At 40.8% G+C, this 23,266-nt stretch overlaps 1 protein-coding gene across 4 annotated transcripts; it reads right to left on the bottom strand.

Annotated features, from left to right (window-relative positions):
* Window positions 1-8,014: 8,014 nt before the first annotated feature.
* Window positions 8,015-19,086, bottom strand: LOC133560814 (transmembrane protein 272-like). Of its 4 annotated transcripts, XM_061913765.1 has the most exons (6): window positions 18,999-19,074; window positions 15,413-15,606; window positions 10,481-10,552; window positions 10,366-10,416; window positions 10,092-10,298; window positions 8,015-10,023 (listed from the first exon to the last, which is right to left on the bottom strand). In XM_061913765.1, exons 3-6 carry the CDS (start codon window positions 10,542-10,544, stop codon window positions 9,812-9,814), a joined length of 534 nt encoding a protein of 177 aa, XP_061769749.1. In that variant the 5' UTR covers window positions 10,545-10,552; window positions 15,413-15,606; window positions 18,999-19,074; the 3' UTR covers window positions 8,015-9,811. The 4 variants fall into 4 exon arrangements, with proteins under 4 accessions (XP_061769749.1, XP_061769748.1, XP_061769752.1 ...); XM_061913764.1 differs by lacking the exon at window positions 15,413-15,606 and having other exon boundaries at window positions 18,999-19,086; XM_061913768.1 differs by lacking the exons at window positions 15,413-15,606; window positions 18,999-19,074 and adding an exon at window positions 18,929-18,948.
* Window positions 19,087-23,266: the final 4,180 nt, after the last annotated feature.

Here is a 23,266-nt window from a genome sequence, read left to right as displayed (position 1 = left end):
CTGTGCACTGTAATTGAACGAGGACATAGAGTTGATAGGCAATTGCAATAGCCAATCAGATCAAAAGTCGTTGTCAGTAAGGCCTTCTAGATGGCCTCACTTTGAACGTGACATTTACACGTCCTGTGATTGGATACTCACGGATGAATTTGAGAACACATAGAGTTGATGGATAGTTGCAATAGCCAATCAGATCACAAGTTGTTGACAGTAGCCTATCTAGGTAGCCTGATGTTACCAAGACTGTGATTGGATACGCACTTGTCATTCCATAGTGAGTAACCAATCACAAATTTCAATTTAGCAGGAAGCAGGAAGTGTTGCGCCGTAGCCATACCGGGATAGCAGAGAAGTAGAACAAAACGTTGATTAGGTGACAGATATATATTTGCAAGGCCATTTTCAAGGATATTTGAAGAGAAATTACATCTTGTGAGACCATGTCGGCCAACCCTGGAAGCTAGCTGAGCTGTTCTGGCGATGAACTGGGGAAACTCCAATCAGCCGGCGACGAGGGGCACGACTGGCTTTTGCGGTCTCGAATATGTGCTACAAATTGTGAGTTCAAATATTTAATTTTTTCACTTTTGATATGTCTTTGGCAATTTTAACTGTGACAGTACCACATACGATATGTTTTAATTGCTAATGCGCTTTAATTGATGTTTAAATACGCCAGAAAATAACCTGTTTTGTACACTGTTGAGGTGATTGAATTCCCAGTAGTGCGTGAATGTGTTTCTGTATAATATTTCTCCAGCAATGGTCATGTGGTGTCATCAATGTTGGTATTTTGAGAGGTAATCATTGAAGTCAGACATCACTGAACGCCTAGGTGGGAAAAGTACGGCCCGCCACTGTGTAATATATATCGTAATATATATATATATATATATATATATATATACACACAAACAGGTATATAGATACACACATATATTTACATATATATCTATAAACACAATATGTACAAACATATATATACACTTGTATACAAACATGTACAAATAAATATATATACATACATATAAATATATATACATATATGCACACATACATATATACACATATGACCCCTCTCTGTCAGTTTACGTGACCTACCACTTTGTGGCTGAGTTGCTGTTGTTACCAAACTCTTCAAATTTCTTATAAAAACGTTGGAATATTAAGGAGCGAGGAAAGTTCATGACTGGATTTGTTGCACAGGTGCCATCCTATGACAGTTCCATGCAAGAAATCACTAAACAATGTTGAAATAAAGTCTGCAAGCAAACTACAAAGATAAAGCTAGCCAGGACAATCCATAAACATCTAATTTGTTTGTGGGCGACAACACTGATGCCAGGGATCATAACGTCTTAAAACATTGCCATTGATAAGACAGTTTCTGATGCTAGTGGTGTATATTTGATGGTCGTGTGATGGGTGATGAGCCAAGAAGACGCCAACGTGAAAACGTCAAACAACAAGCTTTATTTGTTTCCGCGAGCCTCACACTGGAGCTGCAGTTTCCAGGAGAAATAGTGGGCCGAATCTCTTTTGACGTCCTCTCCGACAAACGTCCTTAAATACTTTTTTACACAAAGACCCTTACTCTTTGTGGTTCTAGCCTTGGTGCCGGTCAGTCTGGACAATCAATCTTTCCTTGATATTATTCCTGTCAGGACCTCGCATGGCTGCCGGATTAGTGACCCCAAGATGCAGTAACCAGGAAAACGACGAGCAGGTGAGATCAGTTTAATTTACTCGAAAAAAAAATAGAACAGTCTTGCATGTAAGAGTTCACAACATAAGTCAATTCTCGAGCACTGAGGCGCGCTTGTCACAACCGGGTCGCATGGGGATGCGGGGGTTGTTCTCCCAGGAAGCAAGAGGACGACTAAAAAGATGGAACATTTGGCAGAAATACCGGACAATTCCACAAACTTAATGGCTGGCTCACATCGTGGTCACTCCGTGATCACGTACGACCGCCAGACACTTCTGGATGTGGACACATCGGGCCGTTTTGGACCGATAGACACTTGCGTGCTAGACTTGCTAACTAGCACGGGAATACATCGGCGGCTACATCCAGCGGCCTGTGAAGCAGGGGAGTCTAGTAGCAGCGGGGGCCGTCTACGGAGCAGACGCCAGCGGTGTGATCGGAAACGCGGATGCCGAGCGGGGCTAAAAACAAAGCAGAAGGCTAATCCCCACAGAACACCACTTTCCTCCATCCCGAAGACGGATTTAGATGGAAAATGCGAGACTACTGGTCTGGGTAAGGAGTCAGTTAAATTAGAACAAGTTTTTTCTGCTTTGAGTGTTTCAGAGTTGGACATGTGTTCTACTGAGGTGGCTAACTATGATGCGTGCAGTTTATCAAAGCAACAAACAAACAATCGGAAAATCCCCGTTACTGAGGTGGCTAACCATGATGCGTGCAGTTTATCAAAACAACAATCAAACAATCGGAAAATTCCTGTCGTATCAATTCCTAGATATGGTCGTAACTATACTAAATGCACTGGGCATAATAAACACAACATTATTAATATTGCTACTACGGATAATTTGATCAAAAACTCCCTAAAACAGCCCACTACCTATAATATAGGTTTTTTAAACATAAGATCATTGTCTCCTAAAACGTTGTTAGTTAATGATATTATCAGAGACAACAATCTTAACGTCATCGGTCTCAGCGAAACCTGGCTTAAACCAAACGACTTTTTTGCGCTAAATGAGGCATGTCCTCCTAACTTTACACATGCGCATATTGCCCGTCCGCTCAAAAGGGGTGGGGGGGTTGCACTAATATACAACGAAAACTTTAACCTTAGTCCTAACATAAATAATAAATATAAATCGTTTGAGGTGCTTACTATGAGGTCTGTCACACCGCTGCCTCTACACCTGGCTGTTATCTACCGCCCCCCAGGGCCCTATTCGGACTTTATTAATGAATTCTCAGAGTTCGTTGCTGATCTAGTGACACACGCCGATAATATAATCATAATGGGGGACTTTAATATCCATATGAATACCCCATCGGACCCACCGTGCGTAGCGCTCCAGACTGTAATTGATAGCTGTGGTCTCACACAAATAATAAATGAACCCACGCATCGCAACGGTAATACGATAGACCTAGTGCTTGTCAGGGGCATCAACGTTTCCAAAGTTACGATACTCCCGTATACTAAAGTATTGTCTGATCATTACCTTATAAAATTCGAGGTTCAGACGCATGTTCGTCAAACTAATAATAATAATAACTGCTATAGCAGCCGCAACATTAATACGGCCACAACGACAACTCTTGCTGACCTACTGCCCTCGGTAATGGCACCATTCCCAAAGTATGTGGGCTCTATTGATAACCTCACTAACAACTTTAATGACGCCCTGCGCGAAACCATTGATAACATAGCACCGCTAAAGTTAAAAAAGGCTCCAAAAAAGCGCACCCCGTGGTTTACAGAAGACACTAGAGCTCAGAAATTATTATGTAGAAAGCTGGAACGCAAATGGCGCACGACTAAACTTGAGGTGCACCATCAAGCATGGAGTGATGGTTTAATAACTTATAAACGCATGCTTACCTTAGCTAAAGCTAAATATTACTCAAATCTCATCCACCGTAATAAAAACGATCCTAAATTTTTGTTTAGTACGGTAGCATCGCTAACCCAACAAGGGACTCCTTCCAGTAGCTCCACCCACTCAGCTGATGACTTTATGCAATTCTTTAGTAAGAAAATTGAAGTCATTAGAAAGGAGATTAAAGACAATGCGTCCCAGCTACAACGGGGTTCTATTAACACTGACACGATTGTATATACGGTGGATACTGCCCTCCAAAATACTTTCTCTCGTTTTGAGGAAATAACATTAAGGGAATTGTTACAACGTGTAAATGGAATAAAACAGACAACATGTTTACTTGACCCTCTTCCTGGGAAACTGATCAAGGAGCTCTTTGTATTATTAGGTCCATCAGTGCTAAATATTATAAACTTATCACTCTCCTCGGGCACTGTTCCCCTAGCATTCAAAAAAGCGGTTATTCATCCTCTTCTTAAAAGACCTAACCTCGATCCTGACCTCATGGTAAACTACCGACCGGTGTCTCACCTTCCCTTTATTTCAAAAATCCTTGAAAAAATTGTTGCGGAGCAGTTAAATGAACACTTAGCGTCTAACAATCTATGTGAAACCTTTCAATCCGGTTTCAGGGCAAATCACTCCACGGAGACAGCCCTCGCAAAAATGACTAATGATCTATTGCTAACGATGGATTCTGATGCGTCATCTATGTTGCTGCTCCTCGATCTTAGCGCTGCTTTCGATACCGTCGATCATAATATTTTATTAGAACGTATCAAAACACGAATTGGTATGTCAGACTTACCCCTGTCTTGGTTTAACTCTTATCTTACTGATAGGATGCAGTGTGTCTCCCATAACAATGTGACCTCGGACTACGTTAAGGTAACGTGTGGAGTTCCCCAGGGTTCGGTCCTTGGCCCTGCACTCTTCAGCATCTACATGCTGCCGCTAGGTGACATCATACGCAAATACGGTATTAGCTTTCACTGTTATGCTGATGACACCCAACTCTACATGCCCCTAAAGCTGACCAACACGCCGGATTGTAGTCAGCTGGAGGCGTGTCTTAATGAAATTAAACAATGGATGTCCGCTAACTTTTTGCAACTCAACGCCAATAAAACGGAAATGCTGATTATCGGTCCTGCTAGACACCGAACTCTATTTAATAATACAACTCTAACATTTGACAACCAAACAATTAAACAAGGCGACACGGTAAAGAATCTGGGTGTTATCTTCGACCCAACTCTCTCCTTTGAGGCACACATTAAAAGCGTTACTAAAACGGCCTTCTTTCATCTCCGTAATATCGCTAAAATTCGCTCCATTCTGTCCACTAAAGACGCTGAGATCATTATCCATGCGTTTGTTACGTCTCGCCTCGACTACTGTAACGTATTATTTTCGGGTCTCCCCATGTCTAGCATTAAAAGATTACAGTTGGTACAAAATGCGGCTGCTAGACTTTTGACAAGAACAAGAAAGTTTGATCACATCACGCCTGTACTGGCTCACCTGCACTGGCTTCCTGTGCACTTAAGATGTGACTTTAAGGTTTTACTACTTACGTATAAAATACTACACGGTCTAGCTCCATCTTATCTTGCCGATTGTATTGTACCATATGTCCCGGCAAGAAATCTGCGTTCAAAGGACTCCGGCTTATTAGTGATTCCCAAAGCCCAAAAAAAGTCTGCGGGCTATAGAGCATTTTCCGTTCGGGCTCCAGTACTCTGGAATGCCCTCCCGGTAACAGTTCGCGATGCCACCTCAGTAGAAGCATTTAAGTCTCACCTTAAAACTCATTTGTATACTCTAGCCTTTAAATAGACTCCCTTTTTAGACCAGTTGATCTGCCGTTTCTTTTCTTTTTCTTCTATGTCCCACTCTCCCGTGTGGAGGGGGTCCGGTCCGATCCGGTGGCCATGTACTGCTCGCCTGTGTATCGGCTGGGGACATCTCTGCGCTGCTGGTCCGCCTACGCTTGGGATGGTTTCCTGCTGGCTCCGCTGTGAACGGGACTCTCGCTGCTGTGTCTTGGATCCTCTTTGGACTGGACTCTCGCGACTGTGTTGTATCCATTGTGGATTGAACTTTCACAGTATCATGTTAGACCCGCTCGACATCCATTGCTTTCCTCCTCTCTAAGGTTCTCATAGTCATCATTGTCACCGACGTCCCACTGGGTCATTATTGTCACCAATGTCCCACTGGGTGTGAGTTTTCCTACCGAGGATGTCGTGGTGGTTTGTGCAGCCCTTTGAGACACTAGTGATTTAGGGCTATATAAGTAAACATTGATTGATTGACTTTCAGGTAACGACATAATTTAATCTTTACCGAACACAAATAGGTACCAAACAGAAAACAAACAGACGGAACAAGGTGTCGGTCGCATGGGAGCTAAAGCTATAACTTAGCACGGACTAGAGCATGGAACAAAACTTACTTGGTAAAGGTGTAATGCAAACAAAGCAGCCAGAACCAGTGATCAACAAAGCCAGACTTAAATAGTAGTCTCTTGATTAGACACAGGTGTGTCTCAAAAAACAGAGGCAGGTGAAAATCATAAGTAACCACGGTGACTAAATTCAGGAGGTGCACAAACCGGAACTAAAGGAGTCCAAGACTAACAGAACAGAACTAAATGAAACATGATCCGGACCACGGATCATGACAGCGCTCGAGACAGGCATAAATAAAGACATGCTGATTGGTAGCAGGTGTGGACCGGCTGCCAATCAACAGCAGGTGAGGGAACAAACAGTGCTCAGCGGGACAAGCAGGAAGTGGAACCAAAACAAGAGCAATGATATGAAGTGAATACAAAAACAGGGAAACCGACAGAAATTAAGTGAGAGCGTCACAATTCTTCTACTCCTATCTGTGGGGCTTCTTACCAGATGTTGGTAATGTCTTTATTATCTCTCCTAAAATCCAACTGCTGCTATCTCTTAAGTTCCTCAATGTCCTGGGGGCAACATCCCCCACCCTCTGGCGTGCTCATGATGGACATTTGCACTTTTGGCCCTAGTACAATAATCCTCTAAAGCAGGGGTGTCAAACTCAAATACAGAGTGGGCCAAAATTTAAAACTGAACAAAGTCGCGGGCCAAGGTTGAACAAATTACCCTTTTAATAGGGACCCAAACAAGTTTTGCATTGAATATTGAACAAGCAAGGCTTATATAACTTTATAGTAACATGCAAAATTGAGTTTCAAATAATAATAACAATATTCAAAAAATATCAATGGCACATCAAATACAATTTAAATAAAAATTGAATGCCTCTTTTCTATTTGCAGCCCTCTCGAAATAAACTTTTTCCACAGGCTAATAATAAAATAGTAAAATGACAATAAGGAATGAATCAAACATTCAAGCCTTGAAGCAGCAAGACAAAGTGAATGAATAAAAAGTAATTATTGCTCAGTTTGTTACACTGATTTGCTTAAACAACGCTTATACAACCTAATTGTGCAAAATCAACTTTCAAAAAACAAACGAAAAAATATCTCAGAAATAAAATTTAAATAAAAAATGTAATGCCGCTTTTCTATTTGCAACCTTCTAATGTAAATATCAACATTAACTTTTTCCACTAGCTAATACATTTGAAAATAAAATATTGAGGTGGTCAGGAGTTGGGGGTGGCGTAGTTTGGATATTGTAGCGTCCCGGAAGAGTTAGTGCTGCAAGGGATTCTGGGTATTTGTTCTGTTGTGTTCATGTCGTGTTTCGGTGCGGTTGTTCTCCCGAATTGTGTTTTTCATTCTTGTTTAGTGTGGCTTCACAGTGTGGCACATATTTGTAACAGTGTTAAAGTTGTTTATACGGCCACCCTCAGCGTGACCCTTATGGCTGTTGATCAAGTATGCCTTGCATTCACTTGTGTGTTTTAAAGCAGCATGTATTATATGACTGCACCGGCACGCTGTATGTATAGAGGAAAAGCGGACATAACGACAGGGTTGGAGAATGCTAAAGGCCGTGCCTTTAAGGCACGACCCCAATATTGTTGTCCAGGGAGAAATTCGGGAGAATGGTTGCCCCGGGAGATATTTTCGGGAGGGGCACTGAACTTCGGTAGTCTCCCGGAAATATCAGGAGGGTTGGCAAGCATGAGTATAAGCAGTGAATGCGGTGTTACCGCGGCACTGCCGCTGTATAATCCTGGCGGGCCAGCTCTAATGTTAATTTGTTATTGCCCCAAGGGCCAAATGAAATTACACGGCGGGCCAAATTTGTCCCGCGGGCCAGAGTTTGACACCCATGCTCTAAAGGATTCTGTGACCAAATACAAACACATGCTACTTCCAATCATATAAGAAAATTGTACATGATATAATTCACTTCACTCACTAATGTTGTAATATCAAAAATATTAAGTGTAAAAAAATGAGTTTCAGGCAAAATGACCGCTGACATGGACTCTTTATTTCGCCACAGCTTGGTGCAGTCTTCACTCAAAAAACATAACCGTCAAGAACAGCAGAACACTTCCTGCCTTAACAAAATAAAACTTTTAAAAAAGTAGCTTATTTTACCACTTCGTACCTTAAACATTTATTCATGTTACAAAATTATTATGCTTTGACTTAAAATACCTGGAAAATTCTCCAAAGATGTGTAAGGATTACCATACAGTTCCCATTAGGAACTTTGTAATGATTACTGCTAGGGCTGGGCGATATATCGAATATAGTCGATATATCGTGGGTTTGTCTCTGTGCGATATAGAAAATGACTATATCGTGAGTATTCGAGTATACGTTCTCATGCAGTTGCTTTTAGCTGCTGGCAGGTCTTTATCACTCTTTCTTGTATCTCTTTCTCACAGATAGATAAAACAAGGGCATCTTTTTACATACATCACATACTGTGCAACGTCATACGCCCTCGCGGAGCAGAGCGGTAGCCAAATGGGTAAAGTTAGCTGTGGTGCAAGCGGAGAGGTGCGAGTGGTAATACAAGAGAAATAAGGTGCGAATCTGGTAACAAATGAAGGAAGAATTACTTCCCAAGAAAAAAAGCAGGGGGTCCATCATCTGGCGGTGGTTTGGCTTCAAGCGGGAAGATGTTGAACAGACAACCGTAATATGTTAAGTATGCGGCAAAAGCGTTGCTACAAAAAGTAGCAATACTGCTAATTTGTAGCATGATTTGAAAAGTCTCCCGCTAGAAAATAAGGAGCGCTTGAAACTCTGTATGTAAACATCTCCGACCGGTGCCACACCCACAAAATGCTGAAGCAACCATTTCCAAATCAACACCATATTAAAAAAAAAAAGTCAACAACAGAAGGAAATAACGTCCGCAGGAACCTACCACATAGCGAAGGACATATACTATTTGATTTTCCATTATGCAGCTCATTTTTATTTGACACTTATTGAAATATCTTGTGTGACATCATGCACAAAAGTGCACTTTATTTGTTTTGAACTATTGTAGTGGCGTTCTGTACAAAAAGTAAACTTTAATTCAGTGTTGTTTTGATATGTCATTTTAGTGACATCATGCACAAAAATGCACTAACAGCTTGTCACTGATAATATTGCACTTCCTGTTTTGGAAATGACATGAATGTTTGTGCCCTTGCTTAATAACTGTTTAATGAATACAGTTTGGCTAAATTGACTTAGTTGTGATTTCCTTCTCTGCATGAAAGTTTAAAATGAGCATATATTAATGCAGTATGAAGAAGGTTTTAATGTAGACACATAGAATCATCATACTGCTGTGATTATATGCATCAAGTGTTAATTCAAGGCTAAGTCAAAATAAGGAGATATATATCGTGTATTGTGACATGGCCTAAAAATATCGAGATATTAATAAAAGGCCAGCCCTAATTACTGATACTGGTTTGTATCGTCGTTTAAAAAAGGCAATAACCAACTATTTGATTAACACATTTTAAACAACGAAGCCATTTATTTATCTAATTGCAGGTTAGCTTAAATATTAACATGAATACAAAACAGATGTATGTATTTTAAGTTTGGTTAAAAGATTTCAGTGTGTATATGAGTACTTTTCAAGCACATTCAACAATACTGTGATAATAATAACTGATATTGGTCATAATCTGACATTTTCATGTCTAAAGCTAGCAAGCGGCTGCCATTAATGCTTCAGCTTAAGGAGTTCATAGAGCGACCATGATGTCATGATGCCTTGGCAGCCCTCGTGTTTGGTGGAAGGTCTTTCTAAATGTAGTCGTCATCAGGGTCGGCGTGGCCGCACAAGTAACGACAGAACAGGACGAGAAAGCCGATCCCCACCACCAAAATGACCAGGATGTAGACCAGCGTTGTGGTCCAGAAGGCGAACAGGTAGAGCGTCTTGTCGCAGTAGGGCTCCGGACTTGTCACGTTCTTGTAGTAGTTGGGCTCGTAAATGGAGTAGATCCACACGTTACCTGCAGAAGTAATGTCCAAGTAAGCCTCCGAAGACGGCGAAAAAGGTCCAGAAGGGCGAGTCACTCACCGGCGATGAACCAGGCGATGAGGAACAACGCCATGAGCGCCGTCCAGCCCAGGCAGAACAGGCACAGGGGGTTTGGCGGCTCGTTTTCCGGCTGCCGTGCACAGGGCAGGCAAACCATCAGCACGAGCATTGCAAAGAAGAGACCCACGATGATCAGGTAGACGGGGATGAGGTGCTGGCGGGGGCAATCGCCCAGGTGCGCCGCACCTGTTGGCACCATCAAGACACTTCATTGAGGTGCACTTTAAGGTAATTCAGGCGTGGCGTCGCTCACCTACGGCGATCTGCGCGATGGGGACGATGCACAGGAGCACTTTTACGCCCACTGCAGCATAAATGAGTTATGTGAGCTTCATTAGTAACCAGGCAGAAGCTTAGGGGGGTCTCACCTATGACTGGCGTGGAGGGTTGGGGGGCATTGAGGATGAAGCGCATGGGGCCTGTGTTGGACATGACTGCACCTGCAACATGGATGAATATGTGGTAATAGCTGGAGTCTATCACAGCCAAGGTACCTGGACTAGCCGCCAACCAATCACAGGGCACACATAGACAATGCATTTGATATACAGTAGTTTGTGCATTATTGAACGTAAAAACCAAACTAAGATATCTCAATAAAACTACCGCATTTTCCGGACCATGGGGCGCACCGGATTATAAGGCGCACTGCAGTTGAATGGTCTATTTTCGATTTTTTTTTTTCATATTTAAAGGCGGAATATTGGGCGGATTAAAGGAGTCATATTATTGTTATTTTCTAAAATGAAAACACTTCCTTGTGGTCTACACAACATGTAATGGTGGTTCTTTGGTCAAAATATTGCATAGATTATGTTTTACAGATCATTTTTAAGCTGCTTTCTGCGCCGTTTTGTGGGCGGTCTTATTTACGTGGCTCACATTCGGCAGCATCTTCTCCCCGTCATCTGTAGCGTGCAAGGATGGAAGTGGAAAAAGTGTCAAAAGATGGCTCTAACAGTTTTAATGACATTCAGACTTTACTTAAATTAATAACGGAGCAGCATCTCCTCATCCGGAAGCAACATCGGAAATGTGTCCCGTGAAAAAACATCCAACAGTAACTCTGCCATAACTAAAGTTCCTTGGGTGAATAATGTAAACTCACTACACTGGTATGTTTTAGCGCTTTATTGGCGAATTTACTGACAGATATAAGTAAGAACTTTACACAATTTTGTATTAGAAATGGCATCAGCGGAGGATGAATGCCCCAAAACAAGAAGATATAAGAAAAAAAGAAGCTTATCCAGTACAGTGTATCGACTTGCGGATGCGCGCAATTTTTCAGGATTTATGCAGATCCCAAATACAGATCAGCAGGTACCTGAAGCGAAGAAAAGTTGCTTATGCATAATATTGCAAAACAAAATGCCAGATAATATGTATTACCTTATACACACACCATAATACTCGTATGTTTAATGCGCCAACAATCCATCAAGATGTGCGGTTTCAGATCTTACCAAAGTCGTACTGAAACATTTTGACAAAGAAGCACATTTCAAATCTGAATTATTGGATGACAAGGTGCTTCATATCAAATTTCACCCCAAACACACATGAATATGGTCAAAAATGTCCCTGTTGGACTTAGTACGCAGTTGCCAAACATAAGGTTGTGGGTTTGAAAATATAGTAAGGTTCAAAATAAATGTTTTAATTATGTTAAAACTTTGGCATATTAATAAAATATAGTGGACTGTTATAAGATGATGCGAATTGTCAAATTTTTGAATAACATAACATGTGATAGTTGGGGACGGCGTGGCGCGGTTGGGAGAGTGGCCGTGCCAGCAACCTGAGGGTTCCTGGTTCAATCCCCACCTTCTACCAACCTCGTCACGTTCGTTGTGTCCTTGAGCAAGACACTTCACCCTTGCTCCTGATGGGTCCTGGTTCGGGCCTTGCATGGCAGCTCCCGCCATCAGTGTGTGAATTTGTGTGTGAATGGGTGAATGTGGATATAGTATTAAAGCGCTTTGAGTACCTTGATGGTAGAAAAGCGCTATGCAAGTATAACCCATTTACCATATACTAGATAGTTCTACCTCAGTGAAAGCTTTTATTGTTCTGGTAAATTCCTTGTGTTGCTCAGTGTAATATTGATACACATGTAGGGGTGTAACAGTATGTGTATTTGTATTGAACCGTTTCGGTCCGGTTCGGATTTGTATCGAACGAGTTTGTTATCTAAAGTCTTAACAAGCTGCTCTGCTTTCTGCCTCTGTCTTAGCACCCAGCATTGTCCCGCCCACACAACCATCTGATTGGTTACATACAAAACCAATCAGCAGTGCGTATTCAGAGCGATGTAACAGCCAATCAGGAGTGCGTATTCAGAGTGCATGTAGTCATGTAGGTGTTTAGCATGTGAGCAGCAGACAGCGTACTCTCCCCAAATTATAAAAAACACCTCCCTGTCACAACTACTACTAACATCACTATGAGCCCGTTGGCGTTCTAGAAACTTAAACTGCAGCTCAACTCGCTCGCAGTTCTGGCTTGAGGTGAAGGCTAATTAGCTTTTAGCGTAACGTTAGCTCATTTTGCTGTGTGTGTGTGTGTGTGTATGTGTGTGTGTGTGCGTGTTCATGTGTTAGGGGCAGCAAAGCTCTGTCTGAACTCCATGGTGTTCAGGGATGAATAGTCTCCCCTATTACTATTGTACTATTTTTTTCAGCTATAGTTACATTAATCATTAGTAATGTAGCAGCCTAGTTTTGAATGGCGGGGTCCCTGCTATCACATGTTGACAAAAATATAACATTTACATAATAAAAGTCAACTACAGGCTTCCCAAATGCTGTAATAAATTAAGCATGATGAGTTGACTTGAAACTGTTTAATGTTGCACTTTTTATATGTAGAAGAAAGGTTTTGTCATTTTATTTAATCAAAGCAACAATTTGAGGCAGCTAATGTGGATTAACGTGGGCAGAATTATTATAGTGTTCCCAGTGTTAAAAGGATGAAGCCATTGTTTACAAATTTTGTAAATAAATAACCCAAAACATTTATATTTTGTTGTTTTCTTACTGTACTGAAAATGAACCGAACCGTGACCTCTAAACCAAGGTACGCACCGAACCGAAACTTTTGTGTACCGTTACACCCCTATACACATGATTTTCAAACACCAATGTTTAACCTCAGTATTTGTGTAACAGGGTCAATTATGGCCTTTAAACATAATGTCTTTTATAATGTTATAATTACACAAAATGTGTAAGTTACATGAAAATACCTGAAGTTTGATTGATGTTTTGTCAATATGTGGAACCATTGTCTCGCCGTGCCCCGCCCTACTGCAATAATTGCTGTGACACCTGCCTCTTTATACGTGTTGGACACACCTTTCTACTTCCCTTTAGTCCACGATATCAATGTGAGAGGTTTGCGTGACGACATAAAAAGTTATTTATTGTCTCATTAAGAACTTTATTTCTGTATTATTTCTTGATCTGTATTCTTGTATATGTGTAAAGCGGGGGTCAGCAACCTGCAGCTCTTCAGCACCGCCCTAGTGGCTCCCCGGAGCTTTTCCAAAAATGGAAAAAAGATGGGGGACAAATATATTTGTTGTTTTAATAATGTTTCTGTAGGAAGACAAACGTAACACGGACCTTCCTAATTGTTAGAAAGTCCACTGTTTATTATGTTTGTGTTTATGCTTCCCTGATGAGAGTATCTGGCCAGCGCCGTTTTGTCCTACTAATTTTGGCGGTACTCGAACTCACCGTAGTTAGTTTACAAGTACAACTTTCTCCAATGCTGCCACAGAAACACGCGTTTAATGCCTCTCCTTCGGTTTCTCATTTTGTCCAACAAATGTTTTATGCTGTGCGTGAATGCACAAAGGTGACCTTTGTTGATGTTATTTACTTGTGTGGATTACAAATAATCCATGCTAACATGCTATTTAGGCTAGCTGTATGTACATATTGCATTATCATCCCTCGTTTTAGGTATATTTGAGTTCATTTAATTTCCTTTACTTATGTCCATTGTGTATTTAATTTATATGTGCATGTCTCATGACTGCTTGTGTCATGTTGTTCCAGACCACAGCAAATGTTACCCAGCTTGTAAAGATTGTAATAAATCCATCAGAAGAAGACAGCCTGTCCTTTCCTTAAACTTGGACACACACAACTATACCTTTGGCAGTTTAAAGCCGGTAATTTCCAGGAGTTATTTCAACCTCTGAGACACTAACTTCAAGTATTGCCTTGGTTATAACACTTATACAAGGCTTTTAAAGGGAAACATTATTACAATTTCAAAAGGACTAAAAACAAAAAAAATCAGTTCCCAGTGGCTTGTTGTATTTTTTGAAGTTTTTTTAAAATTTTACCGGTCTCGGAATATCCCTAGAAAAAGTTTTAAAGTGCTTGATTTTCGCTATTTGCGATGCAACATTTCCCTGTGACGTCATACAGTGCTGCCAATGTAAAGATACAATGGGAATACCACAGCAAGATATAGCGACAATAGCTCGGATTCAGACTCGGATTTCAGCGGTTTAAGCGATTCAACAGATTACGCATGTATTGAAACAGATGATTGGAGTATGAAAGTATTGAAGAAGAAACTGAAGCTATTGACCGAATAGCTATTGACCGAATAGCTATTGACGCTATTCATAGCCATAGCATGGCCGAATAGCTGCGTTAGCATCACCGGTAAAATGTGCGGACCAAACGATCAGGACTTTCGCATCTCTTGACACAGGAGCATCTTAAATCCTTCGATTGGGAAGTGTTTCGCATTAAATGTGGGTGGAAGGAAACGTAATATAGTTGGAAATGCATCTGCAGGTTATCCATACACCTCTGTGCCATGTCTGCTTCAGCACCGCCGGTAAATAGCATGTTAGCATCGATTAGCGTAGCATGTTAGCATCAGTTAGCTGGCAGTCAACATCAACACAACTCACCTTTGTGATTTCGTTGACTTTATCATTGCAAATGCATCTGCAGGTTATCCATACATCTCTGTGCCATGTCTGCTTCAGCACCGCCGGTAAATAGCATGGTAGCATCGATTAGCGTAGCATGTTAGCATCGATTAGCTGGCAGTCAACATCAACAAAACTCACCTTTGTGATTTCGTTGACTTTATCATTGCAAATGCATCTGCAGGTTATCCATACATCTCTGTGCCATGTCTGCTTTAGCACCGCCGGTAAATAGCATGTTAGCGTCGATTAGCATAGCATGTTAGCATCGTTTAGCTGGCAGTCACGCTGCGACCAAATATGTCTGATTAGCACATAAGTCAACATCAACAAAACTCACCTTTGTGATTTCGTTGACTTTATCGTTGCAAATGCATCTGCAGGTTATCCATACATCTCTGTGTCCTGTCTGTCATCGCCGGTAAATTGTGGAGACATTCTGGCACATTCAATGGGGGTCTGGCGGCAGACACTTTCGCATCTTTGGGCCGGTGGTGCAACTTGAATCCCTCCCTGTTAGTGTTGTTACACCCTCTGACAACACACCGACGAGGCATGATGTCTCCAAGGTTCCAAAAAATAGTCGAAAAAACTGAAAATAACAGAGCTGAGACCCGGTGTTTGCAATGTGTTGAAAATGAAAATGGCGGCTGTATTACCTTGGTGACGTCACGTTCTGACATCATCGCCTCCAGACCGTTAAACAGAAAGGCGTTTAATTCGCCAAAATTCACCCATTTAGAGTTCGGAAATCGGTTAAAAAAATATATGGTCTTTTTTCTGCACCATCAAGGTATATATTGACGCTTACATAGGTCTGGTGATAATGTTCCCCTTTAACTTTTTGTGGCTCTGGACAGATTTCTTTATTGTATTTTTTGTTCGATATGGCTCTTTCTACATGTTGGGTTGCCGACCCCTGGTGTAGGGGCTCGGCAATTGACAGAAAATATTGACGAAATTTGTAATTCCTGTATTGTCAGGTATGTTTTTATTTCACTGTGTTATCATATGTGATATAAACGTGAGAGGAGCTTGACAACTGGCAGAAAATATTGACTTCATTTGTACTTCCTGTATCGTTGCCAGAAGTAAAGTGCAGCTGAGCGGCAAGACCTGGTGTCGGTCGTGTTTATTAAACTCTACGCAAAGGCAAAGAACATTGGTTACACTTCTCAAATCCTACTTACTCAGTCTCTGAAAACGAAGAGATCACGCCGTCCAGTAAATGTTGCCGTTTGTTTGTTTCCCGTAATGAACCGGGGTTCCCCTGTGCCCAGCAGCACTCATGCAGCCCAAGATCACACCAGGCTTGACTGGTGGCCACGTTCTTTGCCAGTGGTTGTGTTTTACCGTAAAGAGACAGTACATTTACACCAGGGGTCCCCAAACTTTTTAACTAGGGGGCCGCATTGGGTTAAAACAATTTTGCCGGGAGCCGGGCTGTATATACATCAGGACTTAGTAAGTCATTATTGTGTCATTATTTTGACTTAGTAAATTAGTAAGTCAAGATATTGACTTACTAAGTCATAATAATGACATACTTAGTATCTCAGGTAACTACGACTGTTTTGTCTATTCATTTTACTTTACGGAAAAAATATTGAGATATATATATAGTATATCGGCATCCAGCATATGGAGCGGAAAACACAACCAAAGATTGTAGGCTTCCTCACGTGACGAAGCCTGCCTACTTCACTACAGTCTGTAATCTATTGGCCCCCCAGGCTGTGGTGGCAGTAATGAGATGGAGACGTGATGCCGACAGGCCGAGTTACGCTGTTACTTACAACCACCCACCCCCTCCTCCCCCCTGGAGAGACACCACCTTAATTAACAATTTTTTGGGGGGAAACACTGTACATATACATATATATACATATTCCTCGCGCACTAATTGACTGAAAGTTATCGGTGGGAAAATGCATTTTGAGACAATATGATTTGCCTAGGAGACACAGAGAGTAACAAGTGGTAGAAAAATGATCAGAAAGCACAGATTGTAAAAATTAACAAGCCGAGGCAATTTCTGAAGCAATTGCGTGTGAATGCTCCAATTCTGAAGTTGAACTGAAATGCAGAATGTAGTATGAATTTAAGAAGAATTGTGGAAGTTTCAAGAATGTTCCATTGAAATCCCCCAAAATTTGGGAATCTCTAGAAATGCTGGAATTTTTTCGAAAATTGGAAAAAAAAACAAACTTGAATGGTCTGAATGAGTTGAAATGGTCGGTGTTGGAATTTTCCAAATCGGTTGATAAATGTTGAAGTAGTAACCTATATTGAGAAATGTTAATACAGAATTCCCGGAAAACTGGGAATTTTTTCAGCTCAAAAAAACTGTTTTTTTTTTGTCCTAACTATGAGGAATGTTTTGACGGTGAACGTTTGAAGTGGCTTGAAAAATGTGGAAGGAGTAGTCGCCAGACCAAAAAGTGAAAATAGGGCTTGGGAAAACCAGGGATTCCGGAAAATCCTGGAATTGTTTTTTTATTTTTACTTGGAAAAAGAGTAGTTGGAATTTCTAGGCTATGTTGAAGGTGGAATGGCATGTATCAGTTGAAAAACGTGGAAATGGGCAATTCATTTTGAATGGGAAAAATGTCCCGGAAAAATCTGGGATTCTGGGAAATCCTGGAATTTTTTTTTTTTTACTTTGAAAAAGAGTAGTTTGAATTTCTAGGGATGAGTGGAATATGTTGAAGGTGGAATGGCGTGTTTTAGTTGAAAAACGTGGAAATAGCCAATTCATTTTGAATGGGAAAAATGTCCCGGAAAACCTGGAATTCTGGGAAATCCTGGAATTTATTAATTTTTTTACTTTGAAAAAGAGTAGTTTGAATTTCTAGGGATGAGTGGAATATGTTGAAGGTGGAATGGCACGTATTAGTTGAAAAACATGGAAATGGCCAATTCACTTTGAATGGGAAAAATGTCCCGGGAAACCTGGAATTCTGGGAAATCCTGGAATTTTTTTTTTTTTTACTTTCAAAAAGAGTAGTTTGAATTTCTGGGGATGAGTGGAATATGTTGAAGGTGGAATGGCATGTATCGGTTGAAAAACGTGGAAATGACCAATTCATTTTGAATGGGAAAAATGTCCCGGGAAACCTGGAATTCAGGGAACTTTGGGGAATTTTTCAAGGGAAAGCCCACAATTCCTGAGTAGGCTGAATAGTTTGAAGTTGGAACACTTTCAATCGGGTGAAAAATGTGAAAGGTGGAGTGCGCCAAAATCTGGAGAAGAAGTGGAAGAATAGTTTGGGGACCCCTGATTGACACTTTTATACAAGCTGTACACTGACTACTTTAACGTTGCATCAGAGTCAGTGTAATTTCCCAATTCTTCTCCCATTGCAAGTTATAATAAAATATTTGCAGAATAATGAATTGTGTACACACACACACAGAAACATATTTGGCCACCTCTGATCTGATTTACAAAGACGGAAGCTGCTGATTTCCAGCAAATCCAGTTTGACAGACATTACAAATCCAACGTTTGAGGTTCATGAGCGTCAATGTTCACCTTAAAATAATAATAACAGTTATAACAATAATAATAATAATAATAATGTTTGTGTTGACTTTGTCGGGAGATGTTTGTACACACTTGTATCACACATCATGATAATAGCTTCAACTGTTACCTGTTTAAAAAAAACCGAAACACTTATTTACACTATAGTAAACAGCGAGATAATAAACATAATGTATTTAAAAATATATATATATATAAAAAAAAAAAAAACGAAACACCGCGACTGAAAGGAAACAGCCTCGCCCAGTACTTCTTATACAATGCCAGCTTTCGTACCGCGTCAATTCACGCTGAAACTACGACACCTACTTTTGGCTTCTCCGCCCGAACACCAACATTGTTTTTATCCCGGTGAGCACGCAGGTGGGTTTGCTTTTACCTGAGCTGGCTTCGTGGTCTTCGGCGTGACACTTCACTTCCCCGCGCGCGTGGTTCCTTTGCTCGTGATGACGTCGGCGCGTATGAGCGAGGGCGGGGCACGCTCTCAGGTAGAAAGCAATACATGAAACCATAATAACCCCGTTTTACACAAAATTTCACTGCAGTGACATTTTACCGATTACATTTTAATACTTAAATATTCACACCGAGAGCAAATTATGCAAAGAAATTTTGAGGAATAAATAAGTGATCATCTCTTTCATTTGAATGTAGTTTATCAAACCATAAGAATGACAGTATTTTATTACAAATGCTCAAGACAAAATAACTGTAGAGCAGGGGTCGCCAACCTTTTTGAAACCAAGAGCTACTTCTTGGGTACTGATTAATGCGAACGGTTACCAGTTTGATACACACTTAAATAAATTTGCCAGAAATAGCCAATTTGCTCAATTGACCTTTAATATATATATATATATATATATATATATATATATATATATATATATATATATATATATATATATATTAGATTAGATTAGATAGTACTTTATTTATTCCGTCAGGGGAGTTCCTTCAGGAAAATTACAATTTTCAGCACAATCCCATTCAAGATCAGACAAACATTACAGGGAGACAGAACAGGATCGCTGACGGGTCTGCCGGCTTCCAGCGTCCCTTACAAAAAAGATGACATACAGGTAAACAAGGGGGGGGGAAGGAAAGAAAAGAATAGAAGATTAAAATAAAATAAAAAAAATAAAAAATCGGTCTTAGCCTGGGCCCTGGAGTGGGGGTGCAGACTGAGGCCAAGGGAAAAAAAACAAAAACAAACAAAAAAAAACTCATAGCCATAGTACACATCCGTCTTACATGTGTGTAAGAGGAACACATCAAACATCAAATAACACAGAGGACATTAAAGACATTAAAGCAGCAGATACAACCAGACACTTCTACATACAGCTATGAATAAAAAGTAAAAGAAACATATCCACTGTGGTGGCTTCTGCGGTGTTCCACGCCATCATCCGCTGGGGTGGAGGGAGCATGGCCAGAGACAGGAGCAGACCCAACAAAGCAACCAAGACAGCCGACTCCACTCTCGGCCAGTGTCCAGTCCGCATGGATGAGCGAGGATACGTCCAAGGTGACTGAGGTGTCCAACACCTGCTCACCCAGTCGAGACACCGCGAAGCCTCTACGTCCCAGCGCTCAGTGCTAGCTCCGCAGCCCTGTCCCCTCATCCGCATCTCCTCCAGTCCCTCCAGACTCCGGTGTGGCAGACACCCAGCAGCTGGTCTCCATGGCCAAAAGGCTCCCGGGAGGCAGATCCAGAAGTCCACAAAAAAAGCACCACAGAGGTCACGAAAGTGCCACCCCTTGTCACACAGTCCCAAAGGGTCCCGGACCAAAAGGCAAAAAAATATAACACATGTAAACAAGAGGGAAACACAAAAGGATGATACAAGAGCACAGAGCTCCTGCCTACAGCAGCCACTACAGCAGCGCCATCTTGGAAAAAATATATATGTGTAAAAATATATATATGTACTGTATATATATATATATATATATATATATGTATATATATATATACATATATATATATATATATATATATATATATACATATATATATATATATATATATATATATATATATATATATATATATATATATATATATATATATAAAAGGGTATTTCTGTCTGTCATTCCGTCGTACATTTTTTTTCCTTTTACGGAAGTTTTTTTTGTAGAGAATAAATGATGAAAAAAACACTTAATTGAACGGTTTAAAAGAGGAGAAAACACGAAAAAAAAGAAAATTTAATTTTGAAACATAGTTTATCTTCAATTTCGACTCTTTAAAATTCAAAATTCAACCGAAAAAAAAAAGAGAAAAACTAGCTAATTCGAATATTTTTGAAAAAAATTAATAAAAGAATTTATGGAACATCATTAGTAAGTTTTCCTGATTAAGATTATTTAAAAATTTTGATGACATGTTTTAAATAGGTTAAAGTTCAATTTGAACTTTGTTAGAATATATAACAAATTTAGATGTTCCAGAACAAATTTTTTTAAAAAAATTCAAAAGACTTTGAAATGAGATTTTAATTTCATTCTACAGATTTTCTAGATTTGCCAGAATACTTTTTTTGAATTTTAATCATAAGTTTGAAGAAATATTTTACAGATATTCTTTGTCGAAAAAACAGAAGCAAAAATGAAGAATTAAATTAAAATGTACTTATTATTCTTTACAGTAAAAAAAGAAAAAAATTATTTGAACATTGATTTAAATTGTCAGGAAAGAAGAGGAAGGAATTGAAATTGTAAAAAGGTATATGTGTTTAAAAATCCTGAAATCCTTTTAAGGTTGTATTTTTTCTCTATAATTGTCTTTCTGAAAGTTATATGAAGCAAAGTAAAAAAAAAAAAAAGAATTTATTTAACCAAGTGAAGACCAAGTCTTTAAAATATTTTCTTGGATTTTCAAATTCTATTTGAGTTTTGTCTCTCTTAGAATTAAAAATGTCGAGTAAAGCGAGACCAGCTTGCTAGTAATTAAATACAATTCAAAAAATAGAGGCAGCTCACTGGTAAGTGCTGCTATTTGAGCTATTTTTACAACAGGCCAGCGGGCTACATGCTGAAGAGTATAAAAAAAGGTGTTCATTTTTTGGGCGTATTTTCATGAAGGAGCTCCAACAAGCTCCAGTACTCTGGAATGCCCTCGATAGAAGCATTTAAGTCCCATCTTAAAACTCATTTGTATACTCTAGCCTTTAAATAGTAATAGGGGCAATATAGCTTGGTTGGTAGCAACTTGAGGGTTACAGGTTCGATCCCCGCTTCCGCCAACCTAGTCACTGCCGTTGTGTCCATGGGCAAGACACTTTACCCACCTGCTCCCAGTGCCACCCAAACTGGTTCAAATGTATCTTAGTGTGAGGAGGCGTGGCCTGCGGACCTGCACAGAGGCGGGGTGCGCCGGGGCCTCCTCCGAGATTGGCGACAGTTGCGTAGATGGCTCACCTGGGCGAGTTTTGCTAATCACCTGTCACTGTGTAAAAGGGCAGCAGCTGAGAAGGACAGTGTCACGGCCCGGGCACATGCCAGTGCTTATTCCTCAATAAGCGCAGCAGAGCGCACCTCGGGACATGCCCACGGCCCCTCCTCTCCTGCACGCGCCACTCCACTGGCTGCAATCAATCGGAAATAAGTGCATAAGCCTGCTCAACCTGCCATGTCGCGCCGGAATATAATCTTCTTTTGCCGTTCAGTAAGCGATCATCCTGCATTATGCAACCTTCCTTCGCTCTCTGTTTTCCTCCATCCATCCATCCATCTTCTTCCGCTTATCCAAGGTCGGGTCGCGGGGGCGGCAGCCTAAGCAGGGAAGCCCAGACTTTCCTCTCCCTAGCCATTTCATCCAGCTCTTCCCGGGGGATCCTGAGGCATTCCCAGACCAGCCGGGAGACATAATCTTCCCAACGTGTCCTGGGTCTTCCCTGTGGCCTCCTATCGGTTGGATGTGCCCTAAACACCTCCCTAAGGAGGTGTTTAGGTGGCATCCTGACCAGATGCCCGAACCACCTCATCTGGCTCCTCTCGATGTGGAAGAGCAGCGTCTTTTCTTTGAGCTCCCCGCGGATGGCAGAGCTTTTTTCCTCCGTCGTGTTTATATGGTCTCACGTTTTCCCTTGTCGTCCTTCCAGCAGTCTGCCTTTGTTCCACGTGTCGAGCTGTGCGTCTTGACATTCCTCGTTTCTTTCCCTGTTTCCCAGACTGCCTCTTTGATCTCGAACCCCCACTTGGACACAGACTTCTCTCTCCCCTGGAGTTCCTCGTCTCTCGTTCAACACTTGGTAACACACACTTCAGCTAACCACACACATAGTCTTACACTATACACACTCTTGGATTTTGTCACACTCCATTTCCTTAGTTTATTAGTTAATATTGTTTATTATTATTATTATTATTTATATTGACTATATATATAATAAATTATTGAATATTACCTCTGGTGTCTGTTGCCATCACCTCCCCTCAGTAACCGTAACAGACAGGGCAGGAGACGTTAGAGTTCAGGGGAGAGAGTCATTGGTGGATGACGAGCACGCGACAGGGCGAGACGGATACGAGGTAGGCTGAAAAGCGACTCGAAGAAAGAGACCGCCACGAGAGGCAAGAGCTGCTGAAAAGCATCCAGAGCAAGCTGAGGTTTATTGAAAAATAAACAGAATCTCAAAA

This window comes from Nerophis ophidion, linkage group LG10 (assembly GCF_033978795.1).
Source record: "Nerophis ophidion isolate RoL-2023_Sa linkage group LG10, RoL_Noph_v1.0, whole genome shotgun sequence".
Lineage (NCBI taxonomy): Eukaryota > Metazoa > Chordata > Actinopteri > Syngnathiformes > Syngnathidae > Nerophis > Nerophis ophidion.
The sequence above is the reverse complement of the archived record's forward strand: the minus strand, read 5'-3'. Positions and strand labels throughout refer to the sequence as shown.

Excerpts from the sequence above, each read along its gene's own strand:
- LOC133560814 (XM_061913764.1), bottom strand. The coding sequence starts at position 10,544 with ATGTCCAACACAGGCCCCATGCGCTTCATCCTCAATGCCCCCCAACCC. Across the intron at positions 10,299-10,365 it reads CATCGCGCAGATCGCCGTAG|GTGCGGCGCACCTGGGCGAT; the intron begins GTGAGCGACGCC and ends TGGTGCCAACAG. Across the intron at positions 10,024-10,091 it reads CATCGCCTGGTTCATCGCCG|GTAACGTGTGGATCTACTCC; the intron begins GTGAGTGACTCG and ends TTACTTCTGCAG.